Source organism: Rana temporaria, chromosome 7 (genome assembly GCF_905171775.1).
Source record: "Rana temporaria chromosome 7, aRanTem1.1, whole genome shotgun sequence".
In the NCBI taxonomy this organism is placed as follows: Eukaryota; Metazoa; Chordata; class Amphibia; order Anura; family Ranidae; genus Rana; species Rana temporaria.
In genome coordinates, this window is record NC_053495.1 from 40,770,306 (window position 1) to 40,793,028 (window position 22,723).

At 42.8% G+C, this 22,723-nt stretch overlaps 2 protein-coding genes across 4 annotated transcripts in view; one reads left to right on the forward strand and one right to left on the reverse strand.

Annotated features, from left to right (window-relative positions):
* Positions 1–22,723, reverse strand: part of CACNA2D3 (calcium voltage-gated channel auxiliary subunit alpha2delta 3) — a 1,177,822-nt gene that overhangs the window by 214,914 nt on the left and 940,185 nt on the right. The window lies entirely within an intron of this gene.
* The window catches only part of LRTM1 (leucine rich repeats and transmembrane domains 1), a 37,947-nt gene continuing 25,733 nt past the window's right edge, over positions 10,510–22,723 (forward strand). The window contains exon 1 of the mRNA XM_040359265.1: positions 10,510–11,068. Within this exon, the coding sequence (XP_040215199.1) occupies positions 11,062–11,068 (7 nt within the window). The 5' untranslated portion in view covers positions 10,510–11,061. The remainder of the gene's footprint in view (positions 11,069–22,723) is intronic.

Here is a 22,723-nt window from a genome sequence, read left to right on the forward strand (position 1 = left end):
AAACCCCTTAGAGAATCTGTGGAGTATTGTCAAGAAGGAGATAAGAGAAATTCTGTCATCCATCTTTATAGAGGAACGTGAATGTCAAGGGGTTGTGGACAAAAATTCCATAAAGAATGGCTGGCATGGCTTGACTCTTCATCTACTGTGGGTTAAATGAATATAAATGAATATGTATGAGTAGGCAAATTGATCCTGACTTGGATGACATGGAGTGGATAAACCCGGGATCCCATGGTAATTGCCTGTATAGGTACTTACCTATTTATCCCCTCGGCTAGTGTGTTGGACAGTTTGATAAATGATATGGTAAACCTCTATTGAATTACTGGGTGCTGTTTTTGGGGATTTCCTGAACTTAGCTGTTGTTTGGAGTTGAGGGGAGGGAGGGAGGGGCTTGAGAAATGTTGACTTTGGGTAGTTGAACTGTTAGTTCACAGTTACTGGCCCTGTGTGGCCACTGGACGGAATGGGTATGTTGCCTGCTCCGTTCTTGTGTTTTATGTTGTACTGTATTGAATTGTACTGAAAAACTTTATATAAAGAATATATAAAAAAAGGAGATAAGAAACACCAGATCCAACAATGCAGACAAGCTGAAGGCTGCTATTAAAGCAACCTGGGCTTCCATAACACCTCTGCAGTGCCATAGGCTGATTACCTCCATGCCACGCTGCATTGGTGCAATAATTCATGCAAAACGAGCCCTGCCCAAGTATTGAGTGCATACTATATGGTACATGGACATACTTTTCAGTAAGCTCAACATTTCTGTATTAAAAATACTTTTTTTTTTATTGGTCTTATGTAGTATAAAAAATTTCTGAGATACAGAATTTGGGGATTTCACTAGCTGTAAGCCCTAATCATCAAAATTAAAATAAAGAAATGCTTGAAATATATCAATCTGTATGTAATGAATCTTTATAATATATGAGTTTCACTTTTTGAATCAAATTACTGAAATAAATTAACTTTTGGATGATATTTATATTTTTTAAGATGCATCTGTCTATGAAAGTTAAAGTGGAATGGAAGATCATTTGTGTGACTATTGTGAAGGAGTGGTGGAACCCTCCAATTATGAATATTTCTGTGCAATTAAATCGACACTGAGCACCTTTGCACTGGACAATTTTAGTTGTGGATTTTGCATTTTAATGAATGGATTTTGGGGATATGAGCACTAAGCACTTTAAGTATATGTATTGTAAGGGTGTATACATATACATTTTGTAATTTAGGGTAATTTATTATAGTGCTGTACTTATATTTACTTTTTATAAGATGGTCACATCCTGTTACGAACTACAGCAGCTTAAAAAGGTGAAGTACGGGGTTTTAACTACTGTTTATAATATTTACTTTGGGCTGTGGGTGCAGTGAATGTAATGTAAGTGACATAATATGAGGTGGTTTAGTGTCTCTTTTTTTTCTTTCAAATGATGTAGCGGTGTGCTGCAAACAAAAGGTAGCTCCAATAACAGATAGTCAGCAATAAGCAAATAATGCGCTTTGAGCACCCAAATTAAAAAAAAGCCCTATCAGTATAAAATGTAAACCAATAACCCCCAAAATGAAATAAAACCCTAATATACTTTATCAGCAAAATTCACTTTTTTTTTTTGGAAAGGTTTGCAGCAAAAAAATAAATAAAAAAAGTTTCATCCTAAAGGGTCAAAACAGCATATCAACATACACTAAAACATACACTAAAAACCAAAAAAGAAAACCTAAAATAAATGAAAACCTCCCAATAATACACATTGAAGCAAAAGACCACTTTTTAGGGGAAGCCTTAGAGCATGGGTGCCCAACCTTTTGAAGAGCGAGGGCCACTAAAGCGACTTGGTAACTGGTCGTGGGCCACAATGAGCAGAGCGGGTGGATGGCATGTCCGTGTCTGCTCTGCATATGCTGAGCGGACAAGGACACAGCCCACGATACTTTTTAGCAAATGGTATTGGAGGTAGAACACAAGTCAGTTTATGTCTGCCACTACTTAGAGGTGAATGCAGGGTCCAATTGGTCAGACTGTTGGACTAACCGTGTGAAAATTAAAAAACCTGCTCTCAATCTTTTTTTGGCGGAATTCTGACAGCAAAAGTCAGAGCATACACACGGTCGGAATTTCTGTTCAAAAGCTCACATCTGACTTTTCCTGTCGGAATTTCCAATCATGTGTACGGGGCATAAGGTGATATCCCTTTACTCCCAACCCTCTTGGTGAGTGGTACCTCTTTGGAGCACACGTCAGGGTTGTCCCCTCCCCCCACTTCTATTTGTCATAGTGATTGAACACCTAGCGTGCGCCAATCATCAAAACGCCTCTATTTAAGGCATTCAAAAGCCCTCCGGCCACCATAGATTTTCTCTATACGTGGATTATTTGTTAGTCTATGTACAACAGTCCCAAACCTCCTTATCTTCCCTTGTCTCAGAATTTGGTTCTTTCAGCAACTTTAAACGTAACATCTCTAAGAAGGAAGCTCTCAATGTATCTATGGCTATGATGTCTTCACTTTAATTATTCCTTTTAATGGCAACCTAAGGGCATCTCATAGCTGGGGGTCTCGATTCCTTCCAATCTGTCAAACCTATTCTCATCAAATTATATTCCCCTACTTTCTCTTTACAGTGGTTCGGCTGCATTAATACTCTTAAAATGGATACCCTACCCAAACTTCTGTATCTTTTTCAAACGCTTCCTATCTGGTAGCCAAATCCTTTTAATTTATTTGGGCCCTCTTTCTAATCATTTCCTATGAAATCGTGGTCTATCCAGAGTTAGATATCATTTGCTTATCCCCGATTACGAGTTAAACTACAAATCTATTCTTATGGTTTCCATGCCCATTTGCGAAGGCCTCTATTATGGTCGAACAGGATCTACAAGCCCTTCTCTGGGGTTAGAACAACAATATGTCCTGCTTGTCCTCTACCTCCCTGTTGACAGCTGCTCTCAGACTATGGTATAAGAGAGGTTTATGTTCAGTTCTGTCCTCGGATCCCTCCCTGTTGACCCCCTTATTTGACAACCCTACATTCCCACAGGGGCTTGGAATCCCCACATTGGGTTCATTCTTGCGAGTGGCCACGGGCTCATACCTGTGTCCTTCCCCAACGTGGAACCCCACTTGTCCCCGTGGGAATGCGTGATTGGCTTACTACACTACACCTATCTTCATTCACTGCACGGTTGATTATCTCCTCTATATACATCACCTTCACACTGAGTTTGAAAGACTGAGCTCTCTGCATGACTTGCCCAGGCATCTACTTTCAACACTATATTGTTTGATTCACACTCTCACACATAATGACCTGCCAGCATACACCAGGAGGTGGTCTCTGGACTTAGGAGAAGAAGTCTCAAGGGCGGACTGGCAGACTTAATTTAATTTTACCCATAAGTCTACCATTTCCTGTTATTCTCAGGAGAAGAACTTCAAAATTCTATCACAATGGTATAGAGATCCTTCTACATTAAACAGAATGTTCCTCTTCCGCTTCAGCCTCATGCTGGCGATGTGGAACAGCTTTAGGTACGTACCTACATGTCTGGTGGGAATGTGAGAGGATACGCCCCTTCTGGAACCAGTTATTTCAAATATGTAGTTCAATTTATGATGAGCTTATAACACCAACTTCAGCAATTGCTCTTCTATCTATTCTCCCCAACTCTATTGTCTCCCAGAAAAGATGTCTTCTTCATTATATTGGAAATCTACCACAATGCCTCCATTGTCTCTGTTGGTCTCTACTATGAATTACATTATGAGAATGAAGGAGATGCTGGTAATGGACAATAACACATTTGACAAATATAAGGTTTTGTGGTATGTTTGGCTCTACTTCTCTTCCTCTGACACCCTTGCTACAATGCTCTCAACCTCAACGGGCCCAACCTTGACGATGCCTAAAGCCTCGTACACACGATCGGATTTCCATAGGACAAAGCCGTGTAATTTTTTACGAAGGGCGTTGGCCGTGATCTTGTATTGCATACAAACAGCAAAGAATTGTTGGCCAACACGTAGTGACGTACTAGACGTACTATGTGGTTTTTCAGCTCTTTACAGTAGCTTCACCCTTTGGGAAACTTCTGCTAATGTTGTCTTACGGTTAGCATTGGTTCGGAGCATGCGTGTTTGCACTTCAATTTTTTTTCGATGGACTTGTGTACACACGCTCGGATAATCCGACATCACACACTTGTTGTCAGAAAATTTTAAAACATGCTATCCAAAATTTGTTGTTGGAAAATCCGATGGAGCATAAAAACGGTCGGATTATCCAACAACATCCTGCCATCACACAATTTCCATTGGAAAGTTTGATCGTGTGTACGGGCCCTGAAAGCATGGCTTCCAGAGTTGCCACCTTCCCTTTTCACTATATTGTTCCTTTTTTTATGGCTAACACCCCTCTTGTCCCTATTGGTGCAACTAAAATTTGCTGTTTTCAGTGAATTTTCCCATCTAATTTTCTCTTCCTATTCCCTTTCTCCCCCCCATCCCGTTTCCTACTTTTCTTTTGTTTTCATTTTCACCTATTCTCCCTCCCATTTTTTTTCCTTCTCTTATTTTTCTATGACCATATGTTAAAAATAAATCTATTGTCTTAGAGTGACACTTTTCATAGTTTTTGTACTGTATTACTTTCAGTCATGCTATAGGCGATAGCCACTGAGCGGACTCATTGTTTTATCTCAATATTCTAAAGCCCTGTACACACGATTGGATATCTGATCCGATGGATTTTTCATCAGTCTTGCCTACACACCATCAGTCAAAAATCCGACCGTGCCAAAACGCGGTGACGTAAAACACTACGACGTGCTGAGAAAAATTAAGTTCAATGCTTGCGAGCATGCGTCGACTTGATTCTGAGCATGCATGGATTTTTGACCGATAGACTTCCACACAGACGATCGTTTTTTTTCCTATCGTTTTTTTATCCATAGGAAAAATGAAAAACATGTTCTATTTTTTTTCACAGATGGAAAACAAACCGATGGAAAACAAACCGATGGGGCCCACACACGATCGGTTTGTCCGATGAAAACAGTCCATCGGTCTGTTTTCATCGGACAAACCGATCGTGTGTACAGGGCTTTAGTGTCATATTTGTGTATTTTATATTCTGACGGTTGTTTCTAAATATAAACATTATCAACCCTAAATAGACAAAACATTGTGGAGCCATGTTAAGAAAGAAGAAATATTAAAATTAGAACTGTAAAAATGAATGTCATTCTAAAATCAGACACTCTCTGTCTGGCTTCATATACACCATTAGCAGAAGTCAAGACAGAAAAGGCCCAGATTCTCGTAGATGGGCGTAATACAGCAGCGGCGTAACGTATCTCATTTACGTTACGCCACCGCAAGTTTTACGGGCAAGTGCTTGATTCACAAAGCACTTGCCTGTAAAGTTGCGGCGGCGTAACGTAAATCCCCCTGCGCAAGCCTGCCTAATTCAAATGATCCGGGTAGGGGGCGTGGATCATTTAAATTAGGCATGTTCCCGCGCCGAACGTACTGCGCATGAGCCGTCCCTAAAATTTCCCGACATGCATTGTGCTAAATGACGTCGCAAGGACGTCATTGGCTTCAACGTGAACGTAAATGGCGTCCAGCGCCATTCACGACTTACACAAACATCGTACATTTTTACATTTCGACGTGGGAATGACGGCCATACTTAACATTGGTTGCCCCTCATATAGCAGGGGCAACTTTACGCGTCGCAAATCTAACGTAAACGTTGTATCTTCACTGCGTCGACCGCGCGTACGTTCGGGAATTCGCGTATTTTGCTAATTTGCATACTTGATCGGGAAAACGACGGAGGCGACACCTAGCGGCGGAAAAAAAAATTGCATTTAAGATCCGACAGCGTAAGAGCTTTACGCCTGTCGGATCTGAAGGTTATCTATGCGTAACTGATTCTAAGAATCAGTTCCATAGATACGACGGCCCAGATAAGGACTAACGACGGCGCACGTGGCGTTGCGCCGTCGTAAGCCCTTTCTGAATCTGGGCCAAAATCTACAACGAGCTAGTTTGGTCCCACTGTTATTGATCAATAGAGAAATGCAGGCTGGGTAGAAGCTGCTTGGGGCTTGTGCACATTTTACATTTTTGGCCTTCTGCACTTGAAATACATTGGCATGCAGAGCGTCAGCAAGTGAACCTTATCACTTAAAATGTTTATCTGAGCACATCTATTGATGTGTATTTCACAAACTAGCAAGCAGAGGGCATTTGTCACGTTAATTTTAGACACACTACAAATAGTGGGTAGACTAGACTGGCAGCTGTGCGGAGAAGCGTGACTCGCATCGAACGATTAACCCTTCTCCTGCCAGTCCTCTGCCATCTGAGAAAGACGAACAGATACTGATATCACACCATGTGACCAGCACTTAGAAGAGCAAGGTCCAGCACTATATATTACTTGGATATTTATGTACATTGGCCCTGTACGTACGTGAGTGCTTTTCATACAAATGCCTGCTATATTTATCTGTCATTGACTTCTTGGAAAGACTCGCTCACCCCATCCTTCTAAATGGAGTCAAAGGGAATTTTCACTTTTAGTATTTTTTTTCCTCAACAACCTTTCTATACTTTCCTGAATAATTGTATTGTTTGGGATTGATCATTTGTATAGATTTACTGTTTTTTTTTTACACATCATGCGACTACAGTCACGCCCCTTCCCGGTCCCCCCCCCCCCCCCCCCCCCCGCTGTCTTCTGGGAAACACACTGGTCCCAGGAGACAGCGGGGACCAGTGAGGACGCGCAGCGCGACTTGCGCATGTGCAGTAGGGAACCGGGAAGTGAAGCCGCAACGCTTCACTTCCTGATTCCCTCAATGAGGATGGCGGCGGGGGGCAGCCGAGAGATGAGCGATTGCTCGACTTCGGCTGCCGACATCGCGGGCACCCTGGACAGGTAAGTGTCCATTTATTAAAAGTCAGCAACTGCAGTATTTGTACTTCGCTTTAAGCTAAACCAACCATCTCCCAAGTGCTCCCTCTAGTGGTGGCTGCAATACATGATGCAGGGTGTGGGGGGGGGGGCACACGTGTCTTTAAAACATTCCCCTCTGGGTGATCTATGTACATTATAAGGATTTTAACAAACTTTTTTGCAGATTCCTACCTTTTGTTATTCTGAAGAAATCTCAGTTTGTTCCTCTGTGTCCCTGTGAGTGAGTCTAATGGGAGTGGTTTCATAATTATAAATCCGCTGTGCACCTGCAGGGCTCTAATGAGGAAAACTGCTGGGCCTGCATCACTTTAGCCATGATTTCCTGTTAAAAGTATCTGACCAAAAACGACATCTTTGTTGCAGGGGATGCCTGAAATCTGACTTAGTGCAGGCTTCTGGGAAAATCAGTGAGCCAATCACACAAGCAGGAAATTATGTTTCTGGGGGGCGTTCTGTACACATTTTGTATACAGTACACCTCCAGGTAGGCATATTGCGTTTTCAGAAAATTACAGAGCTGCAGATTGATAAGAAAAGGTCATTTTTAATAACATATCATTACAATATGACTTGTGTCGCAATAGTATACGCTATATTATTTTTTCTTTATTTGCTATTTCCCCCCCACGAAATTGGAGTTACCCTTTAACCACTTAAGGACCGGAGGGATCTGCCCCCTTAATGACCAGGCCATTTTTTTGCGATACGGCAGCACGTCGCTTTAACTGACAATTGTGTGGTTGTGTGACGCTGTACCCAAACCCACAAATAGAGTTTTCTTTTGGTGATATTTGATGCGTTTTTTATTTTTTTGCGCTATGAGCAAAAAAAGACAGTCAATTTTGCTATAATAAATATCCCCCCCAAAAAATAAAAAAATTATAATTTCTTCATCGGTTTAGGACAATATGTATTGTTCTATATAATTTTGGTTAAAAAAAAAAAACGCAATAAGCGTACATTGATTGGTTTGTGAAAAAGTTATAGCGTCTACAAAATAGGGGATAGATTTATGCCATTTTTATTATGTATCTATCTTTTACTAGTAATGGCAACGATCTGCGATTTTAAGCGGGACTGTGACATTGAGGCGGACAGATCGTACACTTTTGACACTTTTTTGGGACCAGTGACATTTATACAGAGTTCAGAGCTAAAAGCCACTGATTATTGTATATATTTCACTGGCAGGAAAGGGGTTAACACTAGTGGGTGATCAAGGGAGGTGTTTCTAACTGTGGGGGGTGTGGACTGCCTGGGAGTAGAGAGAGATCACTGTTCCTGATCACTAGGAACAGCAGATCTCTCTTTACTCCCCTGTCAGAATGGGGATCTGGGTGTTTACATATTTTTGGTAAAAAAATTGCAATAGGCGTATATTGATTGGTTTGCACAAAAGTTAGAGTGTCGACAAAATAGGGGATAGTTTCATGGCATTTATATTATTAGAATTTTTTTATTAGTAATGTCAGCGATCAGCGATTTTTATCATAACTGCGACATTACAGCGGACATATCGGACATTTTTGACACTATTTATACAGCGATCAGTGCTATAAAAATGCACTGATTACTGTGTAAATGACACTGGCAGCGAAGGGGTTAAAGGTAGGGGGCGATGAATGGGTTACGTGTGTCCTAGGGAGTGATTCTAACTGTGAGAGGGCTGGACTACAAGTGAAACAACAGTGATCACTGCTCCCGATGACAGGGAGCAGTAGACCACTGTCCTCTCACTAGGCTAACAAACAGGGAACTCTGATCCCTCCTGTATTGATTTGCACTGTGACTGTACTGTCTTCCCTGTTGTAAAGCCCTGCACAAACTGTTGGTGCTATATAAATCATGTATAGTAATAATAATAATAGGCAGAACAGGGAAATTCCTTGTTTACATAGGCATCTTCCAGTTCTACAGCTCCGTGACACGATTGCGGGACACCAGCGGACATCGAGTCCGCAGGTCCCATGGGCACGGCGGGAAATTCAAAGTGACGTACGGGTATGTTGCTTTGCCCAGCCGAGCCATTCTGCTGATAAATATATAGTCGTTGGTCGGCAAGTGGTTAAAAAAAAATTGCCCTTTAACCACTTAAGGACCGCCTAACGCCGATATACGTCGGCAGAATGGCACGGCTGGGCACATAGACGTATATATACGTCCTCTTTAAGAGCCCAGCCGTGGGTCGCGAGCGCGCCGTCGGCGGTGCTTTTGCGACCCGGTCCGAAGCTCCGTGACCACGCCTGCGGGACCGCGGACCCGATCGCCGCTGGTGTCCGGCGGGCGGGTCACAGGAGCTGAGGAACGGGGAGAGGTGAGTGTAAACACACCTTCCCCGTTCTTCTCTGTGGCAGTGTCAGTGATCGTCTGTTCCCTGTCATAGGGAACGACGATCAGTGACGTCACACCTACAGCCACACCCCCTACACTAAGAATCACTCCCTTAGGGCACACTTAACCACTTAGCGCCCCCTAGTGGTTAACCCATTCACTGCCATTGTCATTTTTACAGTAGTCATTGCATTTTTATAGTACTTTTCGCTGTGAAAATGACAATGGTCCCAAAAATGTGTCAAAAGTGTTCGATGTGTCCGCCATTATGTCGCGGTCACAAAAAAAATTGCTGATCGCCGCCATTACTAGTAAAAAAAAATTATTAATAAAAATGCCATAAAATGATCCCCTATTTTCTAAACGCTATAAATGTTTCGCAAACCAATTGATAAAAGCTTATTGTGATATTTTTTTTCCAAAAATAGGTAGAAGAATATGTATTGGCCTAAACTGAGGAAAAAATAATGTTTTTTTTATATCTTTTTGGGGGATATTTATTATAGCAAAAAGTTAAAAATATAGAATTTTTTTCAAAATTGTCGCTCTATTTTTGTTTATAGCGCAAAAAATAAAAACCGCAGAGGTGATCAAATACCACCAAAAGAAAGCTCTATTTGTGGGAAAAAAAAGGACGCCAATTTTGTTTGGGAGCCACGTCACACGGCCACGCAATTGTCAGTTAAAGCGAAGCAGTGCTGAATCGCAAAAAGGGGCCAGGTCCTTAACCTGCATAATGGTCCGGGTCTTAAGTGGTTAAGAGACAAACAGTGAGATGATAGGGAATGTAAAGGAGTGGTATAGAGATTGTGTCACATGATTTACTGAGAAATATAATTTTTTGGGGGGGAAAACCAGTCTGTCTATTATTTAAAAAAGGAAGACGGATCCTCAACTGAAAATCTGATTTTTTACAGGAAAGATCTAGGAGTATTTAAAATAAAAAAGTCAAATGCAATGAAATCAAGCAGTAATGAATGCATTGCAATTATCACTGAATGTTGTGTTACACTTTAAGAGAAAAAATAAATAAAAATTCTATCTACATAAAAAATAAAAATGTCAGATCAGCAATTATAATCCCCTGGAGATGTCACAAGGCTTGATCCCTTGCTTAATGTAAACAAGTTGAACTGTCATAACCTGTTACCAGCATTCAAGTCAATGTCTTGTGAGAGACGCACACATACAAGCGTACACAGTACTGTCTTCAATCACAAGCTTCAATGACCAGAATGCACATCTGCTGTCACCTGATCTACTCAGGACTGGCAAGAGTAATAATTCAGAAGAATTCAGAAACGACACAGGATTAAAAGGCAGCTTAATTGTGTGACCTCGATTTCAGGCAGATTAAGTAATAGAAAGGGGCTAGGACTGAAGATGAGCTTTGCCCGTTACAGCTGTCCACCGTGGCATGACAGTTAGTCACTCCCCGGCCTGTTGAGTGAGTAGAGGAGACAACATCTCTTAGATGATGCCTGTGCAAAAAAAATATATATATATATGTATTGCAAAGGTCTTTGAGATGCAAAAATAGCCAGTTGTGCTTGTGATGGGCAACATGCAAAGCGTGTGCAGGCGATGAGAAGGAACGTGTCTCACTCAAAGAAAGGCCATTAATGAAGATGGATTAATAGCCAGACAAGTCTGAACTTTTCCAATGTTTTTCTTTCTGTTGTGCACGTTTGAAAAAACCTGCTAACAAGGCCGACAGAGCAGCCAGCAATGAAAGGTGAGAGAAAAAAAAAAACGAAAAAAAAAAAAAAACAAGCGCTAACATTTCTCAACCCTACAGCAATTTCCTAAAACTTTTCCTGAGATTTAGAAGATACGTCTCCCCAGAGCCCCTGGCTAGAGCTTCTCATAAAATATGTATAGGGTTCCTTGCAAGGGAAAAAAAAAAAGATCTCATATGCTTCCTAGGTACAGACATCTGTACAGTGTAAGTAAAAAAGTGCATGTGTATTTAAGTATATATAGAATGCATTGACTGCGTACATTTTAATTGATTTTATAAATTATTGGAGGCAGATATTTCTGGACATAGACTTTTTGCAGTTTGTGGGCAATGGGAAGATGTAAGAAAAAAATATAATTTATTACAAATTATAGGTTGAAGAAAACGTATGAAACTTTCATAAATTTAAAAATAGGACATTAATAAGCTTTTATATTCTTGTTTTTTAATTGGTGTATTTTTGCTTTATTTTTAACGGTAATTAAACACTTGAGGTAACTTTTATCAAATACCAGAAACTGAATTTTCATTCAATACACGTTCCCTAAGAGCGTTAAGTGTTTGTTTAAAATGTTAACGGGATAATAAAGTTGCGTAAAGACACTTCTATTAAAGGATCTATACAATGTAAAGTATCCAATACTCTAAAAATATATTGTTACAATTAACAAATGTTTAAAAGTTTGAATACAGAAAAATATGTGTCATTGTAGTCACATTATATACAGTTTATTACTTTGTGATTTGAACAATTAAAGCATAACGAAGGATTACTAGAGAGTTTCATTGGACACAACGTTTATTTTCACACGTAGAGTGATATTTTTGGTTTATTGGCCTTTTTAATGTATTCTAGGTATGTCCTTAACACCCTCTGTCTTTTTACTAGCAAGACTTCTGTCAACACTAAAATGTTACTGGGGCATTGACTTTGTATATTTAAAGCTGTGAAAACATGCAAGGTGATACAGTAATTGCCGAGCATTATATGAAAGATGAAAAAGACAGCTGCAATACAGTAATGATATAAATTGCTTATGTACTTCAAAACATACAGCAACTATATTATATGGTTCAACAATTTAATGTATTGGGCAGTGCAGTAAATCACAGCAACCAATGAAAGATCACATTTCATTATGCTGGTGATTGCTGAAAATTGATAGGTTGTTTTGGGTTACAGAAAATCATTCTCTTTTTCAAATCTTTTTGCAAAAAATCTTAAAGAAAATTTATATTAAACATTTGCAAGTCAGTAAAATAATTGTTATTGTATTACACAAGTCTGAAACACTACTGTATCTCTAGACAGTCAATGAGTAAGGGTGAGCAGTAACACACAGCAAAACGATTTCAGCTTCCAACAGCCAAAAATAGACAATGTCTATCTCTAATTCTATAGCCTACTAAAAATCACCACACTTTGCTCTATGCAATTAATATACCGTATTTGCCGGCGCATAAGGCGACTGGGCGTATAAGACGACCACCTAATTTTCCAGCTAAAATTTTGGTTTTGGGATATACTCGCCGTATAAGACGACCCCCTTCCTACTAGTCTTTCTGGAAGCTGAGGGGTAGCCGGAACAACCGCTGACAGGAAAAAACGCTGACAGGAACATGCTTTATTTAGCTTTTTTTTCAAATCTCACTGTGCCCATTACATGCCTCACTGTGCCATCAACATGCCTCACTGTGACATTCCATGCCTCACTGTGCCATCAACACGCCTCACTGTGCCATCAACACGCCTCACTGTGCCATCAACATGCCTCACTGTGCCATCAACATGCCTCACTGTGCCATCAACATGCCTCACTGTGCCATCCCATGCCTCACTGTGCCATCAACATGCCTCACTGTGACATTCCATGCCTCACTGTGCCATCAACATGCCTCACTGTGCCATCAACATGCCTCAATGTGCCATCAACATGCCTCACTGTGCCATCCCATGCCTTACTGTGCTATCAACATGCCTCACTGTGCCATACCTTATCCCTGTACTGCTGGCATCCATTATTCAAAAGCCGCGCCTCCTCCTCGTCCTGTTCCGTGATAGGTGTTCGGTGTCCGAAGCCGAGGATGAGAAGACATCCATGATTGGCCGAACACCGAACAGAGGCTCTTCTGGGAAACCAAGTGTTCCGCCTATCACGGAACAGCACAAGGAGGAGGCACGGCTTTTGAATAATGGATGCCCGAGACAGATACCGGCGTGTAAGACGACCCCCGAGTTTTGAGGCAAGTTTTTAAAGCCCAAAAGGTCGTCTTAAACGCAGGAAACTACGGTAAGCCAATTATAAATAATTATTGTCCTACTGAGCAACCGGGTACTTCCTCCCCAACACCTCTTTGTCTAAGCCTAGGTTCACATTGGAGCGATTTGTCATGCGATTTGAGAGATCAAATCGCATGACAAGTCAAAGCCTATTGGAGGCAATGGCACTGTTCCAATCGGTGCGACATTTTTTTTGAAGCGCCGCACCGATTTGCAAAAGTAGTTCCTGCACTACTTTTGCTGATTTCAGGTGCGACTTCAATAGACATCTGAATGTAAAAAAAAAAAGTAGCAGCGTTCTCTGCAGGGACAACCCAATCCATACACCAGGTCCACTCACAGGTGCCGAGGCTCAATGTGTCCCAACACACTCCAATGCAACAGTAGTAAGAAGAGCAGGCAAAACTGTGATCCTTGAAGTGTCGTTTATTGGTACATCAGAGAGACAATGTTTTATTGTCACTCTGATGTACCAATAAACAACACTTCAAGGATTACCGTTTTGCCGGCTCTTCTTACTACTGTTTCAATAGACATCTGTGCATGAAGCCACACAGATGTCTATCAAGTAGCACCTGAAATTGCGCTGACCTTGCTACTTTGAAATCGTGCTACTTCAAGTGAAGTAGCGCGATTTCAAAGTAGCATCAATGTGAACCAGGGCTAAAGTGCGTACCAACGTTGAAGAAAAATAAAGAGGACCATAGATTGTGTCCCCAGAATAATATTAGTGTTAACATGAGACTGTGTGTAAAATATAGCATTAGTCCAGTGTTATTGGACATATAAGAAAATATCAGGGTTCATTTACTAAAGCTGGAGTGCAAAACCTGGTGCTTCTGTACATGGTAGCCAATCAGCTTCTAACTTCAGCTTGTTCAATTAAACTTTGACAAAAAAACCTGGAAGCTGATTGGTTTCTATGCAGAGCTGCACCAGATTTTGCATTTTCCAGTTTTAGTAAATCAACCCCATGGTCTTACCAACTCTGGCTGGGAAGCGTCTAAAAAAATCCCATTTTGTTGCCTGTTGCTTCTTGAAAGTCCTCTATTTTTTGTAATATGTACTGTATGCTTGGGATTTGGTGCTATGACTAACATAGGAGGGGAGACAACATTTTGAAATTCCAACATTGGTAGTTACCAGTTCTATGAGTAATTACTCACTATCCAGTGCTGCGGGTTATCAGAAATGCTTATAAAATATACTGTAGAATATTGTAATAAACATATACCATATATACTTGAGTATAAGCCGAGTTTTCAGCAGATTTTTTTGTGCTGAAATTCCCCCCTCTGCTTATACTCGAGTAACCTTTTTGCGCCTGATCTCCCGGAATTTGGGGACCTGGTACCAGGCGGCTAAACTTGGCACAGATATAGCCCCACTCTTCCTCTACAAGTGTGCAAGGTTTGTTGTCCGGGGGACCTACGGCCTGGAAGCACCGATTTTTCAAAGCCGGGCACCCCTTCCATAGACTCCCATGTTAAATGTAAGTCTAGTCATGGACACAGTGAGACATGGGCACAGTGAGGCATGGGCACAGTGAGGCATGGGCACAGTGAGGCATGCACATGGACACAGTGAGGCAAAGTGAGGCACAGTGAGGCATGCAGATGGACACCCTAGGCTTATACTCGAGTCAATAGGTTTTCCCATTTTTTTGTGGTAAAATTAGGTGCCTCGGCTTATATTCGGGTCGGCTTATACTCGCGTATATACGGTAATATATCATTATATTGTTAAAACATATTACTTCAAACTGATTATTCTGAATCAGGTAAAATAAAAAAATAAAAAAGGCGCATGAGGATGGTAAACCTTATAAATGACAAGGGCTTCTCAATAAAAGCTGTTAACCTATTACGTATAAATAATATATTGTGCACAGTTTGTCAACTGGAGTGTTGTTTTTATTAGTTCCACATTATATTTGGCCATAGACAGCTTGAATTCCATAACATTCCAACATTTGAGTTCTGGGTGTCCCTTTCCGCACCACAAACGTTGATTTAAAATCAACCAAGCCAAGTAAAAAAATGATCCACTAAACAGTGACTGCATTGGTATTCAGACAACCACAGATGCTGCAGCTGTCTGAATTCTATAGCCAGCCAGGAAGATTCCTCCATCCTCGCTGTTAAGCGTGGATGGGAAAATCCACACGTGTATGCCTAGCCTAAGGCATCATGTGGAAGCATTTGCAAAAAATTAGGGAATGCTGGCCGTAATAAATATGCTTTTAGTATCTAAAACAAAATACTGCACACCAGGGGGTACTTGGCAGATATTTGCTATTTTAAAGGTTACACAATACGGTTTTAATACAACAAAACGTACCAACAAGTTTGTAATAGACGTTCCTGTTAAAAACATTCCATCTGACTACAGCCAATAAATTAGACTTTGCATGACATGAGTACTGATACTGAATAGGCAAAACCAGCTAAAGTGACCAGTCAACATACAGTACTTTTGTGGATAACCAACTTCAAGTGAACCTATCAGGTCTAAAAACTGAACGCTTCTCCCTAAAGTGTATGGCCTCGTACACACGACCGAGTTTCTCGGCAAAAACCAACAAGAAACTTGCTGTTTTTTTTTTTTTGCAGAGGAAACCGGTCGTGTGTACACTTTTCGACGTGGAAACTGTCGAGGATCTCGTCGAGCCAAAAAGAGAGCATGTCTTCTTTTTCCTTGACGGCGATGGAGAAATTTGGCACGCCGAGATCCTCGACAGCCTAACTTGACGAGCAAAACTATGTGTTTCGCCCGTCGAGTTTCTCGGTTGTGTGTACGAGGCCTATGTATAAGACAAACTTTCTTGTTTTAGTAGAAGGAAAGGATTAAAACCCAGTTCTAAAAGGTCATTGCTTTCTGTGTCCCTATTAGGTAGATTCACCCTCTCTGTCTGTCTGGGTGACCAATGTCACCGAATCAGATAGGAAATCTAAAGTTTACAACTATCACCAGAACAAGCTGGAGGGGAAATCTTCCAATAGGGGCATCTCTTCCAAGGACAATTGTCTAGGAGGTTGACATAATTACTCCACACATTTTTTTTCTGTCCACCTTGGGAACACTCTGATCCTAGGCACTGATTTTACTGATGCCATGCTCTCTGTTTATAAAGAATACGATATCAGCAGAGCTGCAGGTCAGTGAAGTGCTTATATTGCCATCACATTTAAAACGGATCAGCAGCCTTAAAGGGGTTGTAAAGGAATTTTTTCCCCTAAATAGCTTCCTTTACCTAAGGCCTTGTACACACGATCAGTTTCATCAGTCCAAACCTACCGTGTGCATGGCCCATCAGACTTTTGTCCTTCAGTCCAAAGTTTTAGAACTTGCTTTAAAATCGGACTGATGGACTGATGACCGATCGGTCAAAACCGATGGTTAGTACGCAAAAGCATTGGTTCAAAACCTGCGCATGCTCAGAATCAAGTCGATGCATGCTTGGAAGCATTGAACTTCATTTTTTTCAGCACGTCGTTGTGTTTTACGTCACCGCGTTTGAACTGATGGTGTGTAGCACATCAGACCATCAGACCATCAGTCCATCAGACCATCAGACCGTTTTCATCAGTTTGGACTGATCGTGTGTACAAGGCCTTAGTGTAGTCCTCCTTCACTTACCTCATCCTTCCATTTTGCTTTTAAAATGGAGAGTCAGGATGCCCACTAACACACAGCTCCTTTCTCTATCTGCAAAGTAGAGAGTGTCCTGACTTGCCTGCTCGCCCCCTCCCCCCTCAGGAGTCTTTCTCCGCACCAGGGAGAAAGCCTCCCATTACGGTGTTACAGACAGAAGAACAGGAAGTGAGCATTTCTCAGAAGAAATAAGGACATTTAAAAGCAAAATCGAAGGATGAGGTAAGTGAAGGAGGACTGCACTAAGTTAAAGGAAGCTATTTAGGGGCAAAAAAAAATTCCTTTACAACCCCTTTAATGCAATGCACCCTAATTTACAGCAATAGAGGCTCCCTCTGTTGTGAAGGAGGTCAATGGTATACTAATTCTCATAGGTGTGCCACACCCTAATCACCCCATGCTGTGCCAATGTCCCCTGCTTCCTGCCCCCTGCAGTGCTGCCAGATTCCCTCCTCTCCTCTCCTGCAGGGGATGTTTAAAGATGGAGAGCGGAGGAAGGGACCAGTAAATATTTCATTTAAAGACCCCTTCCTTTTCAGAATAGACACAGTAAGATCTGTACCGATTGCTCCTGTGGTCCTTCTTAACTGAAGCATAGTAAACTATGTTTTTTTTTAACTCCCGCTCTATGCTGTCGTGATCTTGCAGGGCTTTCAACCAAAATGGATTCAATCTCCACACAATTCCAGGGGCCTCCCTCAGCAAGGACATCTGCATCCAACATGGTGAATGGTCTGATAAAGCTCTAGGAGCAAACCCCACCCCCTCCACCCTGGGCACGAGGGGCGTTGATATCAGGATGTAATCTATACGGGACATTGTGGCATGGCTGGTGGAGTGGCACGTGTATGCCCTAGTCTCTGGGTTTTTATGCCTCCATATGTCTGTCAAGGCAAATTCCTTCACCAGGCGGCCCAGTCTAGTCATTCTGGGCCCCCCTGGATCCCCGCCCACCTGTGCTGGTCTGTCCATGACTGGATCCATGGTCATGTTAAAGTCCCCCATCCATACAGCCGGGACCGTCGGGTATTTGGCCATAAATGCCAAGCCCATCGTGACGACCTCCGAGCTGTACGGGGGGGGGGGATATAGCACGCTATTAGCAGCATAGGGACCCCTCCCACACGGGCATTTACAAAAACATATTTTCCCTGCTGATCCGATTCCAAGGACAGTAACTCAAATGGGGTGGCCTTTGTCACTAGTAACGTCACCCCCCTGGAGAAGCTGGTATGCGTGCTATGATACGCCCAGCTGATCCAGGGGCGCTTTAGCGCTGCCTGCAGATGACCTGTGACGTGCGTCTCGGTCAATGCCATTATATTAGCTTTTTGTGCTTTTAAATAGGCCAGAGCTGCAGTGCACTTAATTTTATTTCTCATCCCCCTGACATTCCACGTCAGAAATGTAATTGATGCCATGGCGTCACCTGGGGTAGTACTGTCGGACCAGCAGGGTAGCATAAAAATACAGCAGGCACATTACTGCAGTAACACACGGGTTTCCCCTTCTCTTTATAGCAACATGTATATTTCCCCTTACATCTCTAGACCATTGTACACATCTCAAAAACCTATTAGGGTCACAACGGTGGCCCCACCAACACACCTCCCCCCTCCCAGCCCATCACCTCCCCAACCTGGTGTGAGCATTTGATCCCCCAACCTTGTATCCAACACAAAATAACGACTGATCAGTTCTTCCAGCGGGTAGTCCCGACTGGAGGCACACATCTTGAAATCTATTAAAGACTTTACATTATAAAACCAATGTGAAATGTGGGGGCGATTGTTCACTGAGCAACACATGGATTCGGAGCTGGACAAAGTTAACATCCCCATGATGGTGAAACAAAGGGTGATGGGGCCCATGCTCTCCAACCAGAAAAGCAAAAATCAAAAAGGGAAAAACCCAAAATTTAGGGCCTCGCTCCTCCCGCCCGACAGTGTATTGCATTGTGTACCCTCCCCGCCATTTCCAGAGTGACCTCTCCGGATCCATTGTTCGTCCGCAGATATACTGTAAAAACAGGGGTTATGTGTATAAATATGTTCGTAGAAAAACAGGCCCCCCATCCGGGGAAAACTTTAGTATTTGCCAACAACGTCCTGCACATCTTCTTCTGTCCCCCCCCCTTTTGTTTATGGTTCTATATGCGTCTAAGTCCTCCCCATCCATGTCCCACAGCCCGCAGCGAATGTCAGCAGGAGTTGAATAAACGGCTCAAGGCCCGTCGGCTCACAAGTCAGGGGCTGGGGCACACATGTGATATATGTATGAAAGGTGGGGGGGGGGGAAATTTCATAGAGAGACCGAGGGGTCTGGGACAGTCAAAACTGAGGCAAAAAACGAAACAAAAAGAAAATAAACCTTGAAATTCTCCTCGCCTAGGCTCTATCCATTCGGGCCCCAGATAGGGGAACTAAAAGCCCCAGCAATCTCCAGGAAACAGTACTCACGATTCACCGTAGCAGGCTTCATGCCTGCCTTCCTTTGCGGTCCAGCCACGCTGCAGCTGCAGCTGCAGCAGGAGTATCGAAGAACTGTGCCCTTCCATCTTCCTCCACCCTGAGTCTTGCGGGGAACAGCATGGCGTACTTAAGGTGTAGCACTCTCAGGCGACGCTTCACATCCTGGTATTGCGCTTGTTTCTTCTGCACCTCAGTGGAAAAGTCCGGGAACACCGCCACGTGTCCGTTACCCATCTTCATGTTCCCCTTTTCTCTTGACAGACGCATGATTTTGTCTCTGTCCCTGAAATTCAGGAACTTGGCGATAAACGTACGGGGGGCTGCTCCTTCAGGTGGGGGCTTTGCTGGTATGCGGTGCGCCCTTTCCACCGCAAACATCACTGAGAATGCATCTCTCCCATATTCACCTATGAGGAGGTTCTCCAGAAATTCCGCAGGCTCCCTGCCTTCCGCTCTCTCAGGAATGCCTATGAACCGCAAGTTACAGCGGCGCAGTCTGTTCTCCATTTCATCTTGATGATCGTGGAGCCGCCGCATCTGTTGCTGTATGTCCTCTGTGGCTTCTTGCAGAGGTATCAAAACATCCTCTGCCGCGCTGATTCGGGCCTCCGTTTCAGTGACTCGTTCCCGGACCGTGGATAGATCTTGTCTCATGAGGGAGATGTCTATCTTCACCTCATCTATCTTTGTAGTGAGAGTGCTTTGCAGCGCAGCTATTGCCTCTAGCACTTTCGACGTGTCCTCCGCATGGCACCCTTCTCCCGTTGGGCCGTCGGCGCCATCTTTGGCCTGTTCCTCCTCACCTCCATGTGTGTACTTGGCCAGCTTATCCGCCGCTGCGGACGGCTTTTTCGGCGGGGACATCTTCCGTTCCGGTCCCGGAGACGTCTGGCAGCGTTGTGGGCTCTTTACAACCCCGACGGGTAGTGCAGGCTGTGAAGCAGGAGAATCGGCGAGAGGAGCTCCGGCGCCCTGCTTCCTACTCCATTGCCAGTCAGGCCACGCCCCCATAGTAAACTATGTTTACTATGTTCAGTATGTCAATGAACAGGAAGCCGCTTAGCACAGTGCACTTCCCATTCGTTCATTGTCCAGAGAAGCTGAGGTTGCAGAGAAGGGGACTTGGGAACCTCTGTCATCCGTCCCTTCCTCTGTGTCAAACGTGACACATCAGGGGTCTGTTTAGACCCTTGATATTTCACCAACGACCTCCAAGGGGACTCCTAAAAAAAATAAAAAATAAAAATAATATTGGAAAAAATAATAATAATAAAAAAAATTGTAAAAATACTGACACCAATCTCTGCTCTATTGAAACCATTCACTGCTCTGCTGATATGCATTGCATTAGGATATGCTGCTCTGGGGTGCACACCCTAAGGCAATAGGCTAGCCCCCTGATGACGTGGTGCTTGATGTATCTTTCTGCCTCTGTGTGGAACCCTGCAGCATCCTGGGATATGCGATGGAGATGTTCCAGGAGTCTGGGGACAAGTTCTGCTATTTTATGCTGTGAAGGGGGTGAGTTGGGATGATGGAATTTAAATTCTTTGAGTGAAGGTCCTCTTTAAGGCTGCATTCACACCTGAGCGTCGGTCGTTCGGTCGTTTTTTCCAGCGTTTTTTTGCGCGTATTCATGCTTATTTGCGCGTTTGCATACAGCGCCGTCCGACGTTTTTTATTTTAGCCAATAGGAAAAATGATCATCTTTTCATCACTTGTTGCTATGTTGGTAGATTTTTTTTATCTTCTGCCTGGGTGAAATGTTCTATTGATTAAAGCGACGAAACGCCCGTAGCAAACGTTCGTTGTCGCGCTAGTCGCTTGAATCGAGCGTTTCCATTACTTTCTATGGGAAATGGAAACGCTCAAAAACAACCAAACCGCCTGATACGTTCGACAAAAGAGGGTCCGGAACTTGTTTGAGCTTCAGACGTTCGGCTTCAGGCGTTTTGGAGTGGAGATGTGAACCATCTCCATAGGGAATAATGTATTTTTTCCCCTCTAGCGTTTTTGAGCGTCGCGCTTCAGGCGACAAAACGCTCAGGTGTGAATGCAGCCTAAGATTGAGAATTACTAGTTTAGATTCTCCTTTTTTCTTCTTCCTCTTCTTCTTTTTTTTTTCCTTTTTCTTTTTCTCCTTCCAGCCCAGGCACATAATTAAACTATGCAATGTTTTCAATACAAATCCACAGTTATCTCCATCGCAGCTATGGACCTTGGGTGTGGGTCAAAACTTTAGGTATTAGATTTCAAGTGGTGATCTTGTGACCTCATTTATCATTTTAACAATTTGGCTTGACAAATGTTTTAACAGTAGGCAAAGGACAAGTTCAAGTACTGAGAAAGCAAAGATGTCTTGGAGATAAAGAGGTAGGGCTGTCACAGATCATGAATGAACTCTTGACGATTCTCTTTCAGTTATATACCCTGAGGAGTTACTGTGAGTGACAGTCCTCTGAAAATACCATAGCCACCTGCAGAATCATTTTCTCACTGCAAACATTGTGTTTTGTAATAACGATTATTGTTACTCTGTTAGAAATAGTATAGATGTAGGTTCTGTATGCTAAATAACATATTTTTGTTTAAAAAAAATATATATTTAAAACCCAACTCAAATCTGAGTCGTTCCTACACTGCAAGAGTTGACTGTTTGTTCAGTCTAGGGGAGACTTAGGCCCCATGCAAACGAGAAGCAAATGCAAACACATGTAAACTCAAGTTTTCAAACGCAAAAAACGGCGTTTAAAACGCCCATTTTTGGCACGAATTTCGCTGTGTTTTGCCGCATTTAGCAGCGTTTTACCACGTTTGCGGCTATCAGCGTTCATAACAAAGGCATTGTAGACCCTCCCAAAGCTTTGAAACGCAAAAACGTTTGCGTCTGAACCCAAAATTTTGCGTCTGAAAAAACGAGCCTAAACCCAACTGCTTTAAAACGCAAAAAAACGTGAATGTGTGCATGGACACATAGGATAACATTAAATGTGTGCATGGGGCCTAAAAGTACTTTTACTTACCTGATCCTCTGCTGCTCTGGCAGGCGGAGCTCCCCCATGCTCCGGCAGTGGACTGTCCCTCGGCTTCCCAGGGCTATTGACCTTGCATCAGTCTTAAATTGATGACATCAGGACCCTAGACAACTGGAGCATGGGGAAAAAGTCTGCATGGACTGGTCCAACAGCACAGAGGAGGACTGGAGGATCGGGTCAGTAGATCCACTTTTCCATGTCCCCTTGA